This window comes from Homalodisca vitripennis, chromosome 3 (genome assembly GCF_021130785.1).
Source record: "Homalodisca vitripennis isolate AUS2020 chromosome 3, UT_GWSS_2.1, whole genome shotgun sequence".
NCBI lineage: Eukaryota > Metazoa > Arthropoda > Insecta > Hemiptera > Cicadellidae > Homalodisca > Homalodisca vitripennis.
The window spans coordinates 144,194,643-144,209,084 of record NC_060209.1 but is presented as its reverse complement, the minus strand read 5'-3'; the positions used below and the strand labels follow the sequence as shown (position 1 = coordinate 144,209,084).

The following is a 14,442-nucleotide window of genomic DNA, read 5'->3' as shown; positions in this document are numbered from 1 at the left end:
GTTGTGCTTGATTTTATAGGTTCGAATTAATTTATTAGCTTTAAATTTAGACCGATAATTAAGCATTGTGCAACTTTAAGATAAAGATATACGAAGCCAATATGCTATTAAATGTACAATAATCTATGTCTTTGAACTTGGAGGGAAAGAGGGGAAAAAAGGAAAGGTTCATTGGCTTGACATTAATTTCCACTAAATGTTTAAAATTGAACAAAATGGCAACAAGATAAAATATATCAAATTTTACTTAACCCTTTGACTGATCAACAATTTTTTATTTTTTTTTTCCAAAATTGATATGATTTTTAACAGGGTTATCCCTTAATTGATAGGCTAAAATTAGCTTTTTTGTAGTGTTTTACTAGATAATTTGTAGCTTTATTATGTAATATAATAGAAACTTGAAAGTAGTTTTGTTCTTTAGACATTTAAATGGCCTATTAGGAAAAAATATAAAAAGCCAAAAAAATTACTTAAAAATATTTTTTTTATTTGTAAAAAAAATTTTTGTTTTCTTACTTTGTCAGTAGTAAACTAAAATAATGTTTTGAAATTTCTTATTGACAGTAATTTATTCTAAAAGTACGTATTATTGTCAACAAATCCAGAAAATTTGAAGCATGTAAGTTAAAAAATGCATGAATTATTGGTAAAATAATAAAAATTTACTTATGTGAATTTGAGGCAATCTGTTTGGAAATCTAGAGTCAAACACATTGAATGTTCTATATTAATTAAATTTGTTTGTGAATCCTGTCTTAAAAATACACTTTATTGTCAAAACACAACACTAATAAAAAAGTTATTATTTACAATATTTACAGTTTTTTTAGTTTTTATAATTTCAGTGGCAAACATGCTTGCCGAGGCATTCAGCATGTACACCAAGACCACACCTTACACACACTGTCCGAGACCTCCGCTTCTTTCCTTCAGGATGATTGTCACCTGAACAGGTTCAGCACAGTTTTTCCTTCTTCTCAGGTAATTTCCTGAGTCCGAAACCAACTGATGGACCATCACCACCACCCCGGAGATTTTGCGGGATTTGCTTACTTGCAAGCCATTCCGAAGAAAGATCTCCTATCACTTCTTTCATGAACTCAGCCCTCTTCAGTTGGCCTTGTGTTGTATTTAACTTGTACAACATATATGCATTATTTTTTAAATTAATTAGATATATTTCTCTATCAATTGAAATATAGTAAGATTTATTTGGCAAAGTAATAACGCTGAAATAAATTTATGATGCAACAACGATATATCGTTGCATATCAATTTTCGCCTGAGACATCAACAACGATATATCGTTGTGTATCACTTTTCGGTAAATTCACTCACAACGATATATTGTTGCGTATCAGTCAAAGGGTTAACACCCGAAGCCACCAATTATATATCAGAAAGAATCTTCAACTACAATCTTCAACCTTACAATTTGGTAGAAATGGAATATTAAAAATTAAACATTTTCAATTAAAATTTATTTATTAAAGCATTTTAGTTACAAATCTGTATAAAGTTTTTGTATGCAAACTATATTAAAAACAAAAATAAGTTATATTTAATAATTAATTAGCATTTAATTTTATGAAACACTAACAATAAGTTAATAATAAATAAAACTTCTGCAAATACAAAAATGTAAACATAATAAAAAGAAATTCTATTATATAAAACTGGTATAGCACACTTTCAATTAAAATAAGTCATTCACAATACAAGGTTTAAACTTTAAGGCAAGTTAGTTTAAAATCAAAATATAATAAAGAATATTATGAAAACTAAAAAGAAGGGCTTTTTGACAGGGACAGATTGTGAGGAAAGTAAGATTTAAGTTCAGAGAATATTAATAAATAACAGACCAAAAATATAAATGACGTGTGCAATCTACTTTTGGGTACAATCATTTTCATTCGATTCAATACTTCATTAGTTTATTACGTAATCTGTCATCCACACAGCTTACAATATCAGTGCTACTGTCAGTATTTATAAGGAGGCAGTCTAAATTGATTATCTTGGGTTCAATTACTATGTACTTTGTTATATTTGCTTGCAAGTAGCCACGTTGTTGATCTTATATAATTTCTATATATATATAATTTTGGTTTTTTTATTTTACTATTTCTACGCTGCTATATGTCATACTTGTGGTGAGGTGATATTAAAATACACACTTGCCAAAAATGTCCTAAACACAAAAAGCTTTCAGGAACTCAGAACACAGCATTTCTAATAGGAACAGATCATAACTCTAATAAATGTAAAATAAACTAATAATAACTGAACAACTTAACAATAACAAAGTTACATTACATTCACAACAAAAATCATTTGGAAGTGGAAGCTAGGTCTGCTAATGCCCGAGAGCGTTCCTGGTTATTAGTCAGAAAAGAACTAGAATTCATAATACGTAGAGGTTCATAGCTTTGAGGGATCACTTCCAAAACATAAAAATATTTTGTTCAATTTAGAGAATTCCAGGTTATGCAGTTGATAAATATTTTTATATAAGTCTGAAAATGTATAAGAAAAGTTACAAAAAGAGCATAATTGCTTCTGATATTAACATTAATATGATGCAAATTTACCAGTCATCACAAAACTTTTTAGAGCTTTGTGATTCTTATGGGTTTAAAATAAATTATTTGGAACCTACTCGGGTCACTACACAGTCCAGTACCTACATTGATAATATCTTTACAAATATGAAAACGGTTTCGAATATAATTGGTACTCAGGTTCTTCTGATTGTTAATATATCAGACCATAAAGTTCTTATTAGTGATTTTGTCAACTGTTAGAGTCACTGAGAAATATACAAAACCAGTGAAAACATTAGAAAGTTTACTAAACACAATGTAAAAAAATAGAATTTTTACTTGAACAATTTTTTTTATTTTTACTTTTGACAAAACATAAAATGCAAATGAGAAATTTTAAACAATTTAAAGAAGTTTATTAGCGTTTTCAATGAAGCTTATCCACTAGTACCAACAAATACAAACAATAACGCAAGTCCAAAAATGGATGACTCAAGGCATTAAAAGTTCTGCCAACGCAAAAAGCAGTTGCATTTGTAATCAAAATGGAATAAGGATCTCCAGTATTTAAATTATTACAAAGAGCATAAAAAATGTTTGAAACAGTTGTCACTCTGGCAAAAAATGCAATGATAGATTTATAATGACAAGTGAAAACAAATCCAAAACTACATGGGTAATAATAGAAAATGAAAGATTAAAACATTCAATGCCTTAAATACCCATTTATATTAAAGAAACTGATGTCAACGTCCACTACCAAACACTATAAGTTGATAAATTAAACTACTGGCATTACTGTTACAAAGATAAATAACCAATAAGTCAACAAAACCAAGTTTTTTTTCAACCAAGTACTTTTCAATTTTCATACATAACATTAGTGGAGTTAAGAACAGTTTTAGTCAATCTAAAAAATAAAAAAAAAAAAACTGTGGGTTGGGATGGTGTGTCAATTCTGATTATTAAAGGTTTCACATATTTGGGGACCCTCTTTTCAAATTGATTAACCAATCACTTGTATAAGGCATATTTATAGAACAATCCCAATATGTTGAAGTGCAATCATTATTTAAAAAAGGAAATGTGAACGACCCATCTTGCTACCGCCCGCCCGATTGCAACACTACAGAGCTTTTATAAAATCTATAAAAAGGTAGTAGAAATTGAACTGAATAAGTACTTAAGAGTACAACTGTCTTTTTATATCCATCACAATATGGCTTTCTTAAAAATGTCAGCACTGACTGAGCATTCTCAGATCTGATTGACTGTGTATCTGAAGCTTTCGATGGGTTACAGAGGGCTATTGGTGCTCTATGTTACTTGTCTAAGGCCTTTTACTGTGTCAATCATGAGATCCGACAATGCAAGTTAACAAGCACTGGGATAGAAAATTATAATGTTTTCTTTACAAATGATTAAATATAAAACAATGTTAAAAACTCAACTTGATGTTTACCATACTTATTTCTCCTCAAAAATCAGGAAAATCAGGTTACTTCTTGTTTATCAGTATGGGGTGAAAAGAATATGAAAATTCTAGCAGGCATACCCTCCACATGCTCATTGCAAACCCAGTTTTATCTATCTAAACATTTTAACACCTTACAGCCAATATATCTAAGATAACATGTTCAGTAAATTCAAAACTTTACACATTCATGGAACCAAACAAGAATCAACAAGTCCACAGCCACAACACAAAACATAAAACCTGTACAACATAGACTAACTTTGAACGTTCGCCTCAGTATGTGGAGCCAAAAGTTTACAAATTACCTGTGCATTTCTGAGACATTACTTGTCCAAGTAAATTCAGAAAAAATCTACAACAATGGAGCAAAAGGTATTTTATTATTTAACAGAATATTTAGAATGTCAATAAGAAAATGTCTTATACTAATATAATTAATAGACTTACATGTGCAATTGCTGTTTCATATGTTGTATTTATTGCTATTTATTTATCGTGTATATACGACATATTTTAATTTATTTTTCTATTGTAGTGTTACTCAACAAACAAAATTATTGAATGTATAGCTCTTAATATAATTTATAACTTTTAATGTATCATATTTGAAAATTGTTGGTTCATTTATTATATTTATTGTTGTTTGATTTTAATCTATATTTTAAGGATTTCAATGTAGCAGGATTTGTCTTTTAAGTTTCATGACAAATCACCTGTAATGATGTAATGTAATGCTTAAGAATACATAAATTAAGTAACCATAATCCAGTAACCATTGCCGACATTCTGGATCTCACGGTAAAAACTGTATACAACCAGGATGAAGTATAGGTAAAGCACTGTAAGAACAATACAAACATATTAAAATAATTATTGTCCAATAAATTTAAAACATCTCATAAACAAATCTTTGTTTATGAGGCTTTCAATGGTAAAGAACACACATATCTACTTAAAACAGAAGTTCAATAGGACCAGTCCATTAATAACCAAATATTTAAGAACAAATATCTGCAAAATCTGTGCGTTAGAATAAACAAAAATTCCAATATCATTTAATGGTATATTGTAGGTATAAATCTTGACTGTACATGCTTTATACACTTGCCATGCATTAAATTGTGAATACTGTTGCTTTCACCAGACCTGTTACAAAAATAGTGTGCATTACATATAATAATTATATTACTGTATATCATTTTTCTCTGGTATATAGCTGTTTGCCAAAATAAATATTCTACTATTTACCATGTAATTAAAGTTGATACTTACAAAACCAAATTATGTTTCCATTATTAGCAGCCTCGTATACAGTAAACAACTGATATATGTTCAAAAGTTGTCCAATGATAGCACAAGAGAATGCGACCATTACCCATATCAGCACTAGCTTGGCTTTTTTCTGTAAAAATAATTATTGTCAGTTATATCCACCATACTGATTTCATCTGGTTCTATGGAAATGCCCAGAATTAGAAAAGAAAAAGTGGATGGGAGGAAGAGGATAACAGTATAAACCAATATCTCCCTGTGTATAGTCAATACAGTAGAAAATGTTACTGACAAGTAAAATACACACCAATTCCAAAATTTTGGGAAGTAGATTTATATATTCTGAGTACACAGTTGGTTGGTTTTATATTACTGAATATAGTTCCTTCGTAGCCAGAACACTTGGTGACAACATTTTCTAAAATTTCAAACTGAACTGTTTAGCTGGATTAGTTCCACAACTCCTGTTCTGGGATAAGTGAATAAAATTGACATGCTAGTTTCTCCAAGCATTTTAACATCCAATCTCTATTCCTCTATTTTAAAAACTTATCTGGTACGTTCAGCCTACATTCTGTAAATTTTATAATGTTTTCTAGGTCAGCCATTCAAGATAAGTTTGCAAAGTTCAACTGAAGCCATTAAGATCTTTAGACTTTTAGTGAGCACAAAGAGATAAATTTTAGTCTTTATAATATGAAATGAAACAGCTTTATTATAGGTGAAGTTTGGAGTATGAAGTCTTCTCTTCCACTTACTACAGTACATTCTTATTAAAAGAACATACTGAAATTACTTGAAATGAACAAAATAACAAATATAAAATAGCTTAATGACATCAAACTTAAAATAATAATATTGAAAATAATGTCAGTTCAACACAAAACAAAGCATAATTATAAATTACAGAAATCTTACAACAAACTGTTTTGAAAATAAGTAACCAATTACTGAAGCATCCATTCAAATTATTCACAGATTTAGCCCCAAAGTGTGCCACCCACGACCCAGACCTCAATACATCTGCAGCTCGGAGACCTCTGCCCTGAAACCAAGATTTCTGATGACATAGGGAAGTGTATCTCATTGTTCACATTGGTAGGAATGGATAGACGAGATGCATGTAATGAATATAGTATGAAGAAGAATAAGAATATAGTACCCGCGAAGTTCTTCCTATTTCATTACGGATAGTTGTTAAAAAAAGAAATTACATGATAACCCTTAAAGTGAAAATAAATCTGATTTGATAGTTTTGAGCTCTTTGCAGTCTGTCCAAAAGCTCAAAACTTGCATCATTGTAAACTACGTCACAGTAATTAGAATGCAGCATAATCAAGTTCTTTACCAGCATAATTTTTAAGTTGACGGGTAAAAAATCAAGTGTTTTGTCATAATTAGTCCAAGGTTCTTTACTTTCAAAATATTCAATTTCTTTATTGTTGAGTTTATGCCTCGGTGCAGTAATCAAGTCAATTTGACTAAGGATTCTGAAGTAACTGAAAAGCATAGTCTGAGTCTCATTTCATTCAGTTTGAGTCCATTTCTGAAAGCCCATTTTGCAATTGCATCAATGTCACTGTACACTGAAATTCAGCATTGTTTATGTTGTTGGATGAAAAGTATGTGTAAATTTAGAAGTCATTAGTATATAAGTTTAGAATTACTTATTACAGTTGTCACATCGTCCACATACAATGAGAACAGTAATGGATCAAGCATTGAGCCCTGTAAATCTCCTCTAGTTCTCCTTAACGAGTACTCAACCCTTGTTCTCACACTCTGTTGACGGTAAGTAAGGTATGATTTGACCCAGTTCACACAACCATCAGGAAAACCCACCTGCTTAAGTTACCCAAAAAGAAAGGGACGATAAACACAGTCAAATGTTTTAAAGAAGTTGAAGAGAGACAACAGAGTTAGTTTGTTTTCTATCTAAAGCTAGACAAATATAATCTGTGGTTTTAGGAAGTGTAGTAATTGTGCTATGATTTTATACGAAAACTGAATTGGAAGTGAGAAAGAATATTATACCACTAGAGATAAACTGAAAACTGCTGATGTGAAATGAAATGAAAAATGTCTTTATTAGAGGCGAAGTTAGGACTATAAAGTTCTCTCTACCACTTAACCTCGTAAAAAATTAAACTAACATACATATACATGTATAACTAAAAATAAATCTATTGCTACAAAGACATAGACAGAGCTGGGAGGGTATTGGTGGGTCTGAAATCACAAGATGATTAGGAGATGTTTATTTAGTTTAAGAATTTAATAAGGCTAATTAACACAGAAGATTTTTGGAAACACATCACTGACTTTTATTCAAGGATTATTGGAAATGTGTCTTTAAGAAATCGTATCGGAATATTAATGGCTTCAATTGCTTTATTAGTTGTTCTCATGCCAACATGACATGTTGAGGACATTAACCTCAAACACGGAAATGAATCAGAAATCAGAAATTTATTGTCACATAACGTTACATAAATGTAGTAGATAAAATCTACAATGAACAGGTGACTCGTCAATATAGTTTAAAATATACTAATCCTAATTAAAAAAAGTTATAAACATAATTAACAATTCATTGATAAATAATCAATATTAATTGCACAAACAGTGATCCAGTAAGTATATAAAACATTAAACTCTAATGATACAGGTACAGATTATAATTCATATTAAAATTAAATAAAGATAGATGTAGCTATTATTACACTAAAATAAAATAATTTACAAAACATAAAACACATTTAAAAATAATTAGTGATAAAATAAATACAGTGGAATTAATATATATACATCAAAATGTTTTGATACGGTTGGGGGGTAATTTAATTAATGAAGGTTGCATCATTTAGAAAATCAGTTTCTGAATAATATTCTTTCTCTATTAAAATATGTTTTAATTTTATAGAGAACTTTTCTGGAGGCAAAGAGGATAGAGATATTGGAATTTTATTGTAAAATTTTAGTTCTTTGTAATAAGGGGACATTTCAAATAATTTAGTTCTATGGATTGGGTATGTAAGTCTGTCTCTCTGTCTTGTATTATAATCATGATCTTTTGTGGTGATATTATTAAGTAAGTTTTTATGGGTATACATTAAGACCTCATATATATAAAGTGACGGAATGGTCAATAAATTTAACTGTTTAAATATAGACCTACAGGATGATCTAAAATTTAATTTTGTTATGATTCTCAAAGCTCTTTTTTACAATATAAAAATAGAAATTGCTTTGGAGGAAGAACCCCATGCCAATATACCGTATTTCATGTGAGGAAAAAAATAACCATAATACACTGTCATCATCACTTGAAAACTCACAATATTTTGTAAAACTTTTAAGGCAAAACACGCAGAGCTCAGCTTATTTTCCAATTTTTCAATATGATGTTTCCAATTAATGTTTTCGTCAATGTATAATCCTAAAAACTTTACTGTATTAGAAACACCTACCGATTCATCATTGAAATTCACGGTCTGAAGAATAGATTTATTTTGGTGTGTTTTAAAATGAACAATTTCTGATTTTTTGCTGTTTAAAAATAAACCATTTAGATTGAACCAATTATTTAATTTTAAGATAAGTGATGAGATTTTACAATGCAAACTTACGGTGTTTAGGTCTTTTACTATTGCTGTTGTATCGTCTGCATACAATATTAAACCTTCATCTGTTACTTCCTGTAGGTCATTTATATAAATTAAAAATAATGTTGGGCCTAAAATGGATCCCTGAGGCACCCCCTTACTTACAGACTTCCATTCAGATTCATATTTTATGCTTCCAATTTTAATCAAAGTTTTTTGTTTCCTAGATTGGAAATAAGACCTAAACCAGTTTAATTCTCTCACACCATAAAATTCCAATTTTTTAATAAGATTGTTATGTATAACGCAATCAAAAGCGCTAGATAAATCGCAGAACACACCAGCAGTGGCCCGCTACTCATCCAAGGCTTGAGAAACCTCATTTACCAAATGAGCCAGGGCCCCTTCAGTGCCATGACCTCTCCTAAAGCCAAATTGATTTTTATGAAATAAGTCATATTGTTCCAAATATCCAGTCAACTGAGAATTTACAACACTTTCAAAAATTTTTGAAAAAACTATGGGACTGAAATTGGGCGATAGTTTTCAATGTGAGCTCTGTTTCCTTTTTTTAAAGATAGGTGTTATCACCAAATATTTCAGTCTGTCAGGAAATTCGCTCTTCATAAAAGAGAAATTAATTAATGTACATAGTTGGGTGCAGATGTAGGGATTCACTTTTTTTATAAGGAAGGTAGGAACATCATCCCATCCTGTGGAATTTGTATTTTTTAATTTCATTATGGCTTTTGATACATCTTTATTTTTTAGTTAAAAATTTGAATTCATAAGGCGTTTGTTTCATATTATGAAAAATCATATGCTCATAATAGGGTATACTTTTGGAAGTTTGTTTAAGTTTCTCTGCAGCTAAAGCAAAATGTTCATTGAATTCTTGAACAATTCTATTTGGATCAGATATTGTATCATTGTCAATAATTAATTGTCCAAGACTTTTTTCCTTTTGACCGAATCCCAATTCAGATTTAACGACTGACCAGACAGCCTTAGATTTATTTCTCGACTTGGAAATTAGTTCGTCATTAAACATTCGTTTAGCATTGTTAACAACTTTTCTAAATATTCCTCTGTATGTTCTATAATATTTTAAAAGCAATGGTGATTTGTTTGTTTTGACTAAGCTGTGTAACTCTCTTTTTTTATACTTGAAACTTTTATCCCCGTAGTACACCAGGAGTTTTTAGTAATTCTCGTCTTCCCACTAATGGTTTTCATTGGAAAACATTCATTAAATATTAACAAGAATTCTGACAAAAAAGCATTAAAGTTATTGTTTACATTATCAGATGGGTCCAAAGTCCAATTTAGTTTTTTTATTCTTGATTCAAAATTGAAGACATTTATTGCAGAAAAAAATCTTTTACTTATTAAAATTGATTCTCTTTTAGTTTTCTCAGGTAACTGGATGGAAACAAACAAAGAATTATGATCTGACCACCCCATGTCAAAATTTATTTTATCATTTACCATACAGTTCATACTTGAGAAAATGTTGTCTATGCATGACATTGTGAAATCAGTAATTCTGGATGGTGCCAAAAAATTATATAAAAATCCATTTTGTGTCAGAATGTTTTTAAAAGTTTTAACATTGTTACAATTTTTATTCAACAAGTTGATATTAAAATCAGAAGCCACCAATACTCTGTTATTTTTATGTTTGCTAACCAAATCTAACCAATTCTGTATTTTATTTAAAAAGATTTCTGTGGAGTTTGATGAACAATATTTAGCTGGTGGTGGAGTTCTATAAATAGATGCTATTGTAACATTATAATCAATTAGATTTATAAAGCAACCTTCAAAATGAAAGTCAGCATTAAAACATCTAAGGTTAATGTTTTCTTCAAACTTAATACCAGATTTGACTAAGATACATGATCCACCTCTAAGAGTTGTTTTTCTTACAAAGTAAGATGCAAGTTTAAACCCCTTTAATTTTTTCAAAATTTCAATATTTGATTCATTTAGCCAATGTTCATTAAAACAAATAATAGATATGTCTTTGCCTTCATGTTCAAGAAAAATTTCAATGTCATTTATTTTACACAAAAAACCTTGAGTATTACAAAACATTATCCAAATGCTGTTCCTGTAATTAAATTTTAAACTATCAAATATTTTGTTATCTATACAGCATTTTTGCCTGTGAAGGTTAGTATTATTATTGACATGGTGTGCAATCAATTCTAAATCTAAACTTCTATTTAACAATCCTTTCTTGACATTTATTTTATTCCTAAAAAATGTCTACCAACTTCATCAGGACAAAGGTTTTGTGAATTCACATTAGAGATTTGACTTTCACTCACACTATCACTATCACTAGAGCCTAAACCACAAACTGACTGCTCCTCTCCCATGACACCAGACACAGCAGATGCGTAGCTGTGTTCACCTGGCATGACGATCAGGGATGAATGAGATGATTCAGCTGAGAGTCCAGTAACAACCACAGAAGAGGAAGATTGTTTAGTTGGCAATGGATCTTGTAGTTTGTTTTGAAAATCTTCAGGCAATAAATCACACTTCTGGATCCCAATGTTGTTCATATTTGCATCCATTACAGAAGTCCTGTGAGATGGAGAGAGATCTTTATTGACTAATTCTGCCTTTGCATTTTTGTCTGAAATTTGCTTTTTACAGGAAGAAGCTACCCAGTGAATAGTTCGATTAAGATGATCAGTGCCCTTGTAGTTTAAATGAATGCCATCTTTGGCCAAGTGTAAATCAGATAAATTCCTACTAACATCCAAAAAAACCACACCAAGTTCTCTACAAAGCCATCTTAGGTTTTTATTTGAGCGATTAATCAGATGATACTCTATGTCACGTCTTGGTAGAATAGCATTTAAAATTATTTGAGCACTTGGAAACTTGTATTTTGCCGCCTTTATAACATTTCCAACCGCCCCCATTACATCTTCCGGACTTCTAGTCTGGTGTAGGTCATTTGTACCGATATGTAGAAAAACACATGTAGGCTGCACCTTACGTTCAGTGAATTTTAGTATTTTGTTGCAAAGTACATTAGCTCTTGCACCACGAAATGCGCCAACATAAGCATCAGGAACTGTAACATGTTTCAGAATGGAATCTCCCAAAACAAGGATAGATTTCTTTTTTTTAGTAGTACAAGAAAGACTGCTGTTTTTCCAGGCAAATTTATGACTATCCAGAGATTTAATATTGGAATTAATCATTGTCTTAATTTTGGTTCCTATATTTAAATCCTTTGAATGTGAAACCGAGCGGTTATTAGGTGGCTGTAAAGCAACTGTAACATTATCGACGTTGGACTGCTCACCTGAATCCATCAGAACACTGTACCTGTTAGAGATCACAGTTAACTTGTCATTAGTAAAATTTTTAGGTTTGACAGTTTTATTTAAACTTTGCTTCTCAACAGTAGTCCAGCCAGGTAAAAGTTGTAGTGGACTCCCGAATGATTTACAGTACCAGTCTTCAAGTGACAATCCCTCATAGGGTTCCTTGTTGCAGTAGCCATCAAGTAACAACCTAGCATTCACCAGAACATCTAAGCCACACTGGAAGCCATTTTTTTGCTGTATACATGGCATTTTTATAATATTGTCTGGATTATAGCCTATATTTTTGGCAAATTTATCTGCACTGTTTGCATTCATTCCCATTATGGAATCAAAGTGTAAGAGCGACATATTGATAGTGTCAACTACTAACAGACTCCAGTGTGATCCTGAGTCATCTTTATCTGAGATTAAACTGTCACTAAGGCAACAAAAAACAAATTTGTGTAAATTAAAAGAAAGTTGTCTCATAGTATAATCAACATCCATGCCATTAGCCAGCTTCAGGAACTGAGTCGATGCAGGACCCAAGAACAATATAGACTTTCCAACTATAGATTTTTCTCTAAAAGAGTCAAAATAACATTCCATCATGGAGTCGTTCAGAAAGTTATTTCTATTAGTTAATGGCACATTATAAGATTTATGTGAGGATAGTTTTTGTTTTTTTTTCCACTAGAGAATTTTGCAGCACAGTTACTTTTTTACTTTGGGTTTTAAGTTGAGTTATCAGGTCTTCATTTTTAGTTTCGAGGTCAGTGACAAGAGCCCTGCTATCAGCTAGCTTACTTTTAAGGGAATACAGTTCTTTATTAAGTATCCCATAACGTTTTTCAATACTTTCAGCTTTTTCCAATGATGCCTTACTTTCATCCTCCAGTTGAAGTGTAACTAACTCAGCACTTAGCTTCATATGTTTCATTTCATTTAACTTTATATTCAGCATATTATTATCATTTTCCAGAAGTTCTATTTTGGAGTTAAGAGATGTAATATTATCAAAGAACTTTTCCTCAATAGCATTTTCTCTGAGTGACATGTTAAATTTTGTAGAATGAAGCTCCTCTCTTAGGCTTTTATTTTCCTCTACCAAAGAGCTCAGCATTTCGTCTTGTATTGAAATGTTAACGTCATCTTTATTAATATTTTTACACAGTTCAGTTCCTGATAATTTACCAGATGATGAAATGGGGCAATGAATTAAAACAGGAAGATCATCCTCCTTACTATTTAGATGACTAGACGCTGTACAAGTGCTCTGATTCATAATTATTTCTGCCTCAGTAATAGCATCCTTTAGGCTTTTTTTGATACTAGATTTATTCAGAAGAATTTGTTTAGTTTCTTCAAAAGAGCTGAGGCAAGATATAGTACAGTATGCTGTCTGATTGGTACCAAAAAATGTTAGTTTAAATTTTTTTCTGCCACCCTCATCATCTACAGACATAATAGTAGCAGGCCACTGGGAATGACCTCTTATTTTAGCAAAGACGATGTTCCCTACCATAAATGTCATGTTGATATTAATTCAGAACAATTATCCGTTGATAAACTGTTTTTATAATTTAGATTGTACAATCAAAGTTGGTAGCAAACTACAAAATGAGTATTAAACTTCTTTCTTTCAAATGTCACCAATTAAAGAAAATTGATTAAAATTAAATTTTAAGAATAAGTAAATAAAAATGTCTGTTAGATATTATTTTGTATGATAGGTGTCGAGAATAAATCACAAAATATTTATGTTCAATAGAAATAAGTAACAAAAATTATTCAACAGCAGAGGGATTTGAACCCATTCTCCTATAGTTCAACAAGTTTTCAGAGATAGACACTATACCAACTGAGCTATTGGACTTGTTGATAAGCAATTGAATAAGTTATATCTTCAGCCAAACAGAAAGCTGATGTCAGATAAGAACAGCAGAGCCGAGCCCAGGGGGGTCAAACTGCAACTAGAGTCCAGCACCAATTATCTTATCAAGTCATCTACACATGTGATAACAACTAACAACTCAAGTCTCAAGTCTATGCAAAGATAAAAAATAGAATAATTAAACTTTTTCCTTTCACTTTTATAAATGTTACAAATTTTTCACCTGGTTACTGAAGAAAAAATCTTACTTGACACTTAGGTGTAAATTTTAGCACTAAAAGAAACTAAGAAACCACAGTATCTGAGCCAGAAAGCA

The 14,442-nt window shown here is 30.7% G+C and overlaps 1 protein-coding gene across 3 annotated transcripts in view; it reads right to left on the bottom strand.

The window, feature by feature from the left end:
• Window positions 1-1,469: 1,469 nt before the first annotated feature.
• The window catches only part of LOC124357619, a 41,014-nt gene continuing 28,041 nt past the window's right edge, over window positions 1,470-14,442 (bottom strand). For 2 of the 3 annotated variants that reach the window (XM_046809564.1, XM_046809562.1), the window contains exons 5-6: window positions 5,296-5,425; window positions 1,470-4,862 (exon numbers count right to left, since the gene is read on the bottom strand). In XM_046809564.1, the coding sequence (XP_046665520.1) occupies window positions 4,774-4,862; window positions 5,296-5,425 (219 nt within the window). In that variant the 3' untranslated portion in view covers window positions 1,470-4,773. Of the gene's footprint in view, window positions 4,863-5,295; window positions 5,426-5,453; window positions 6,341-14,442 lie in introns of those variants that run through there. The other variant, XM_046809563.1, reaches the window with a different exon arrangement.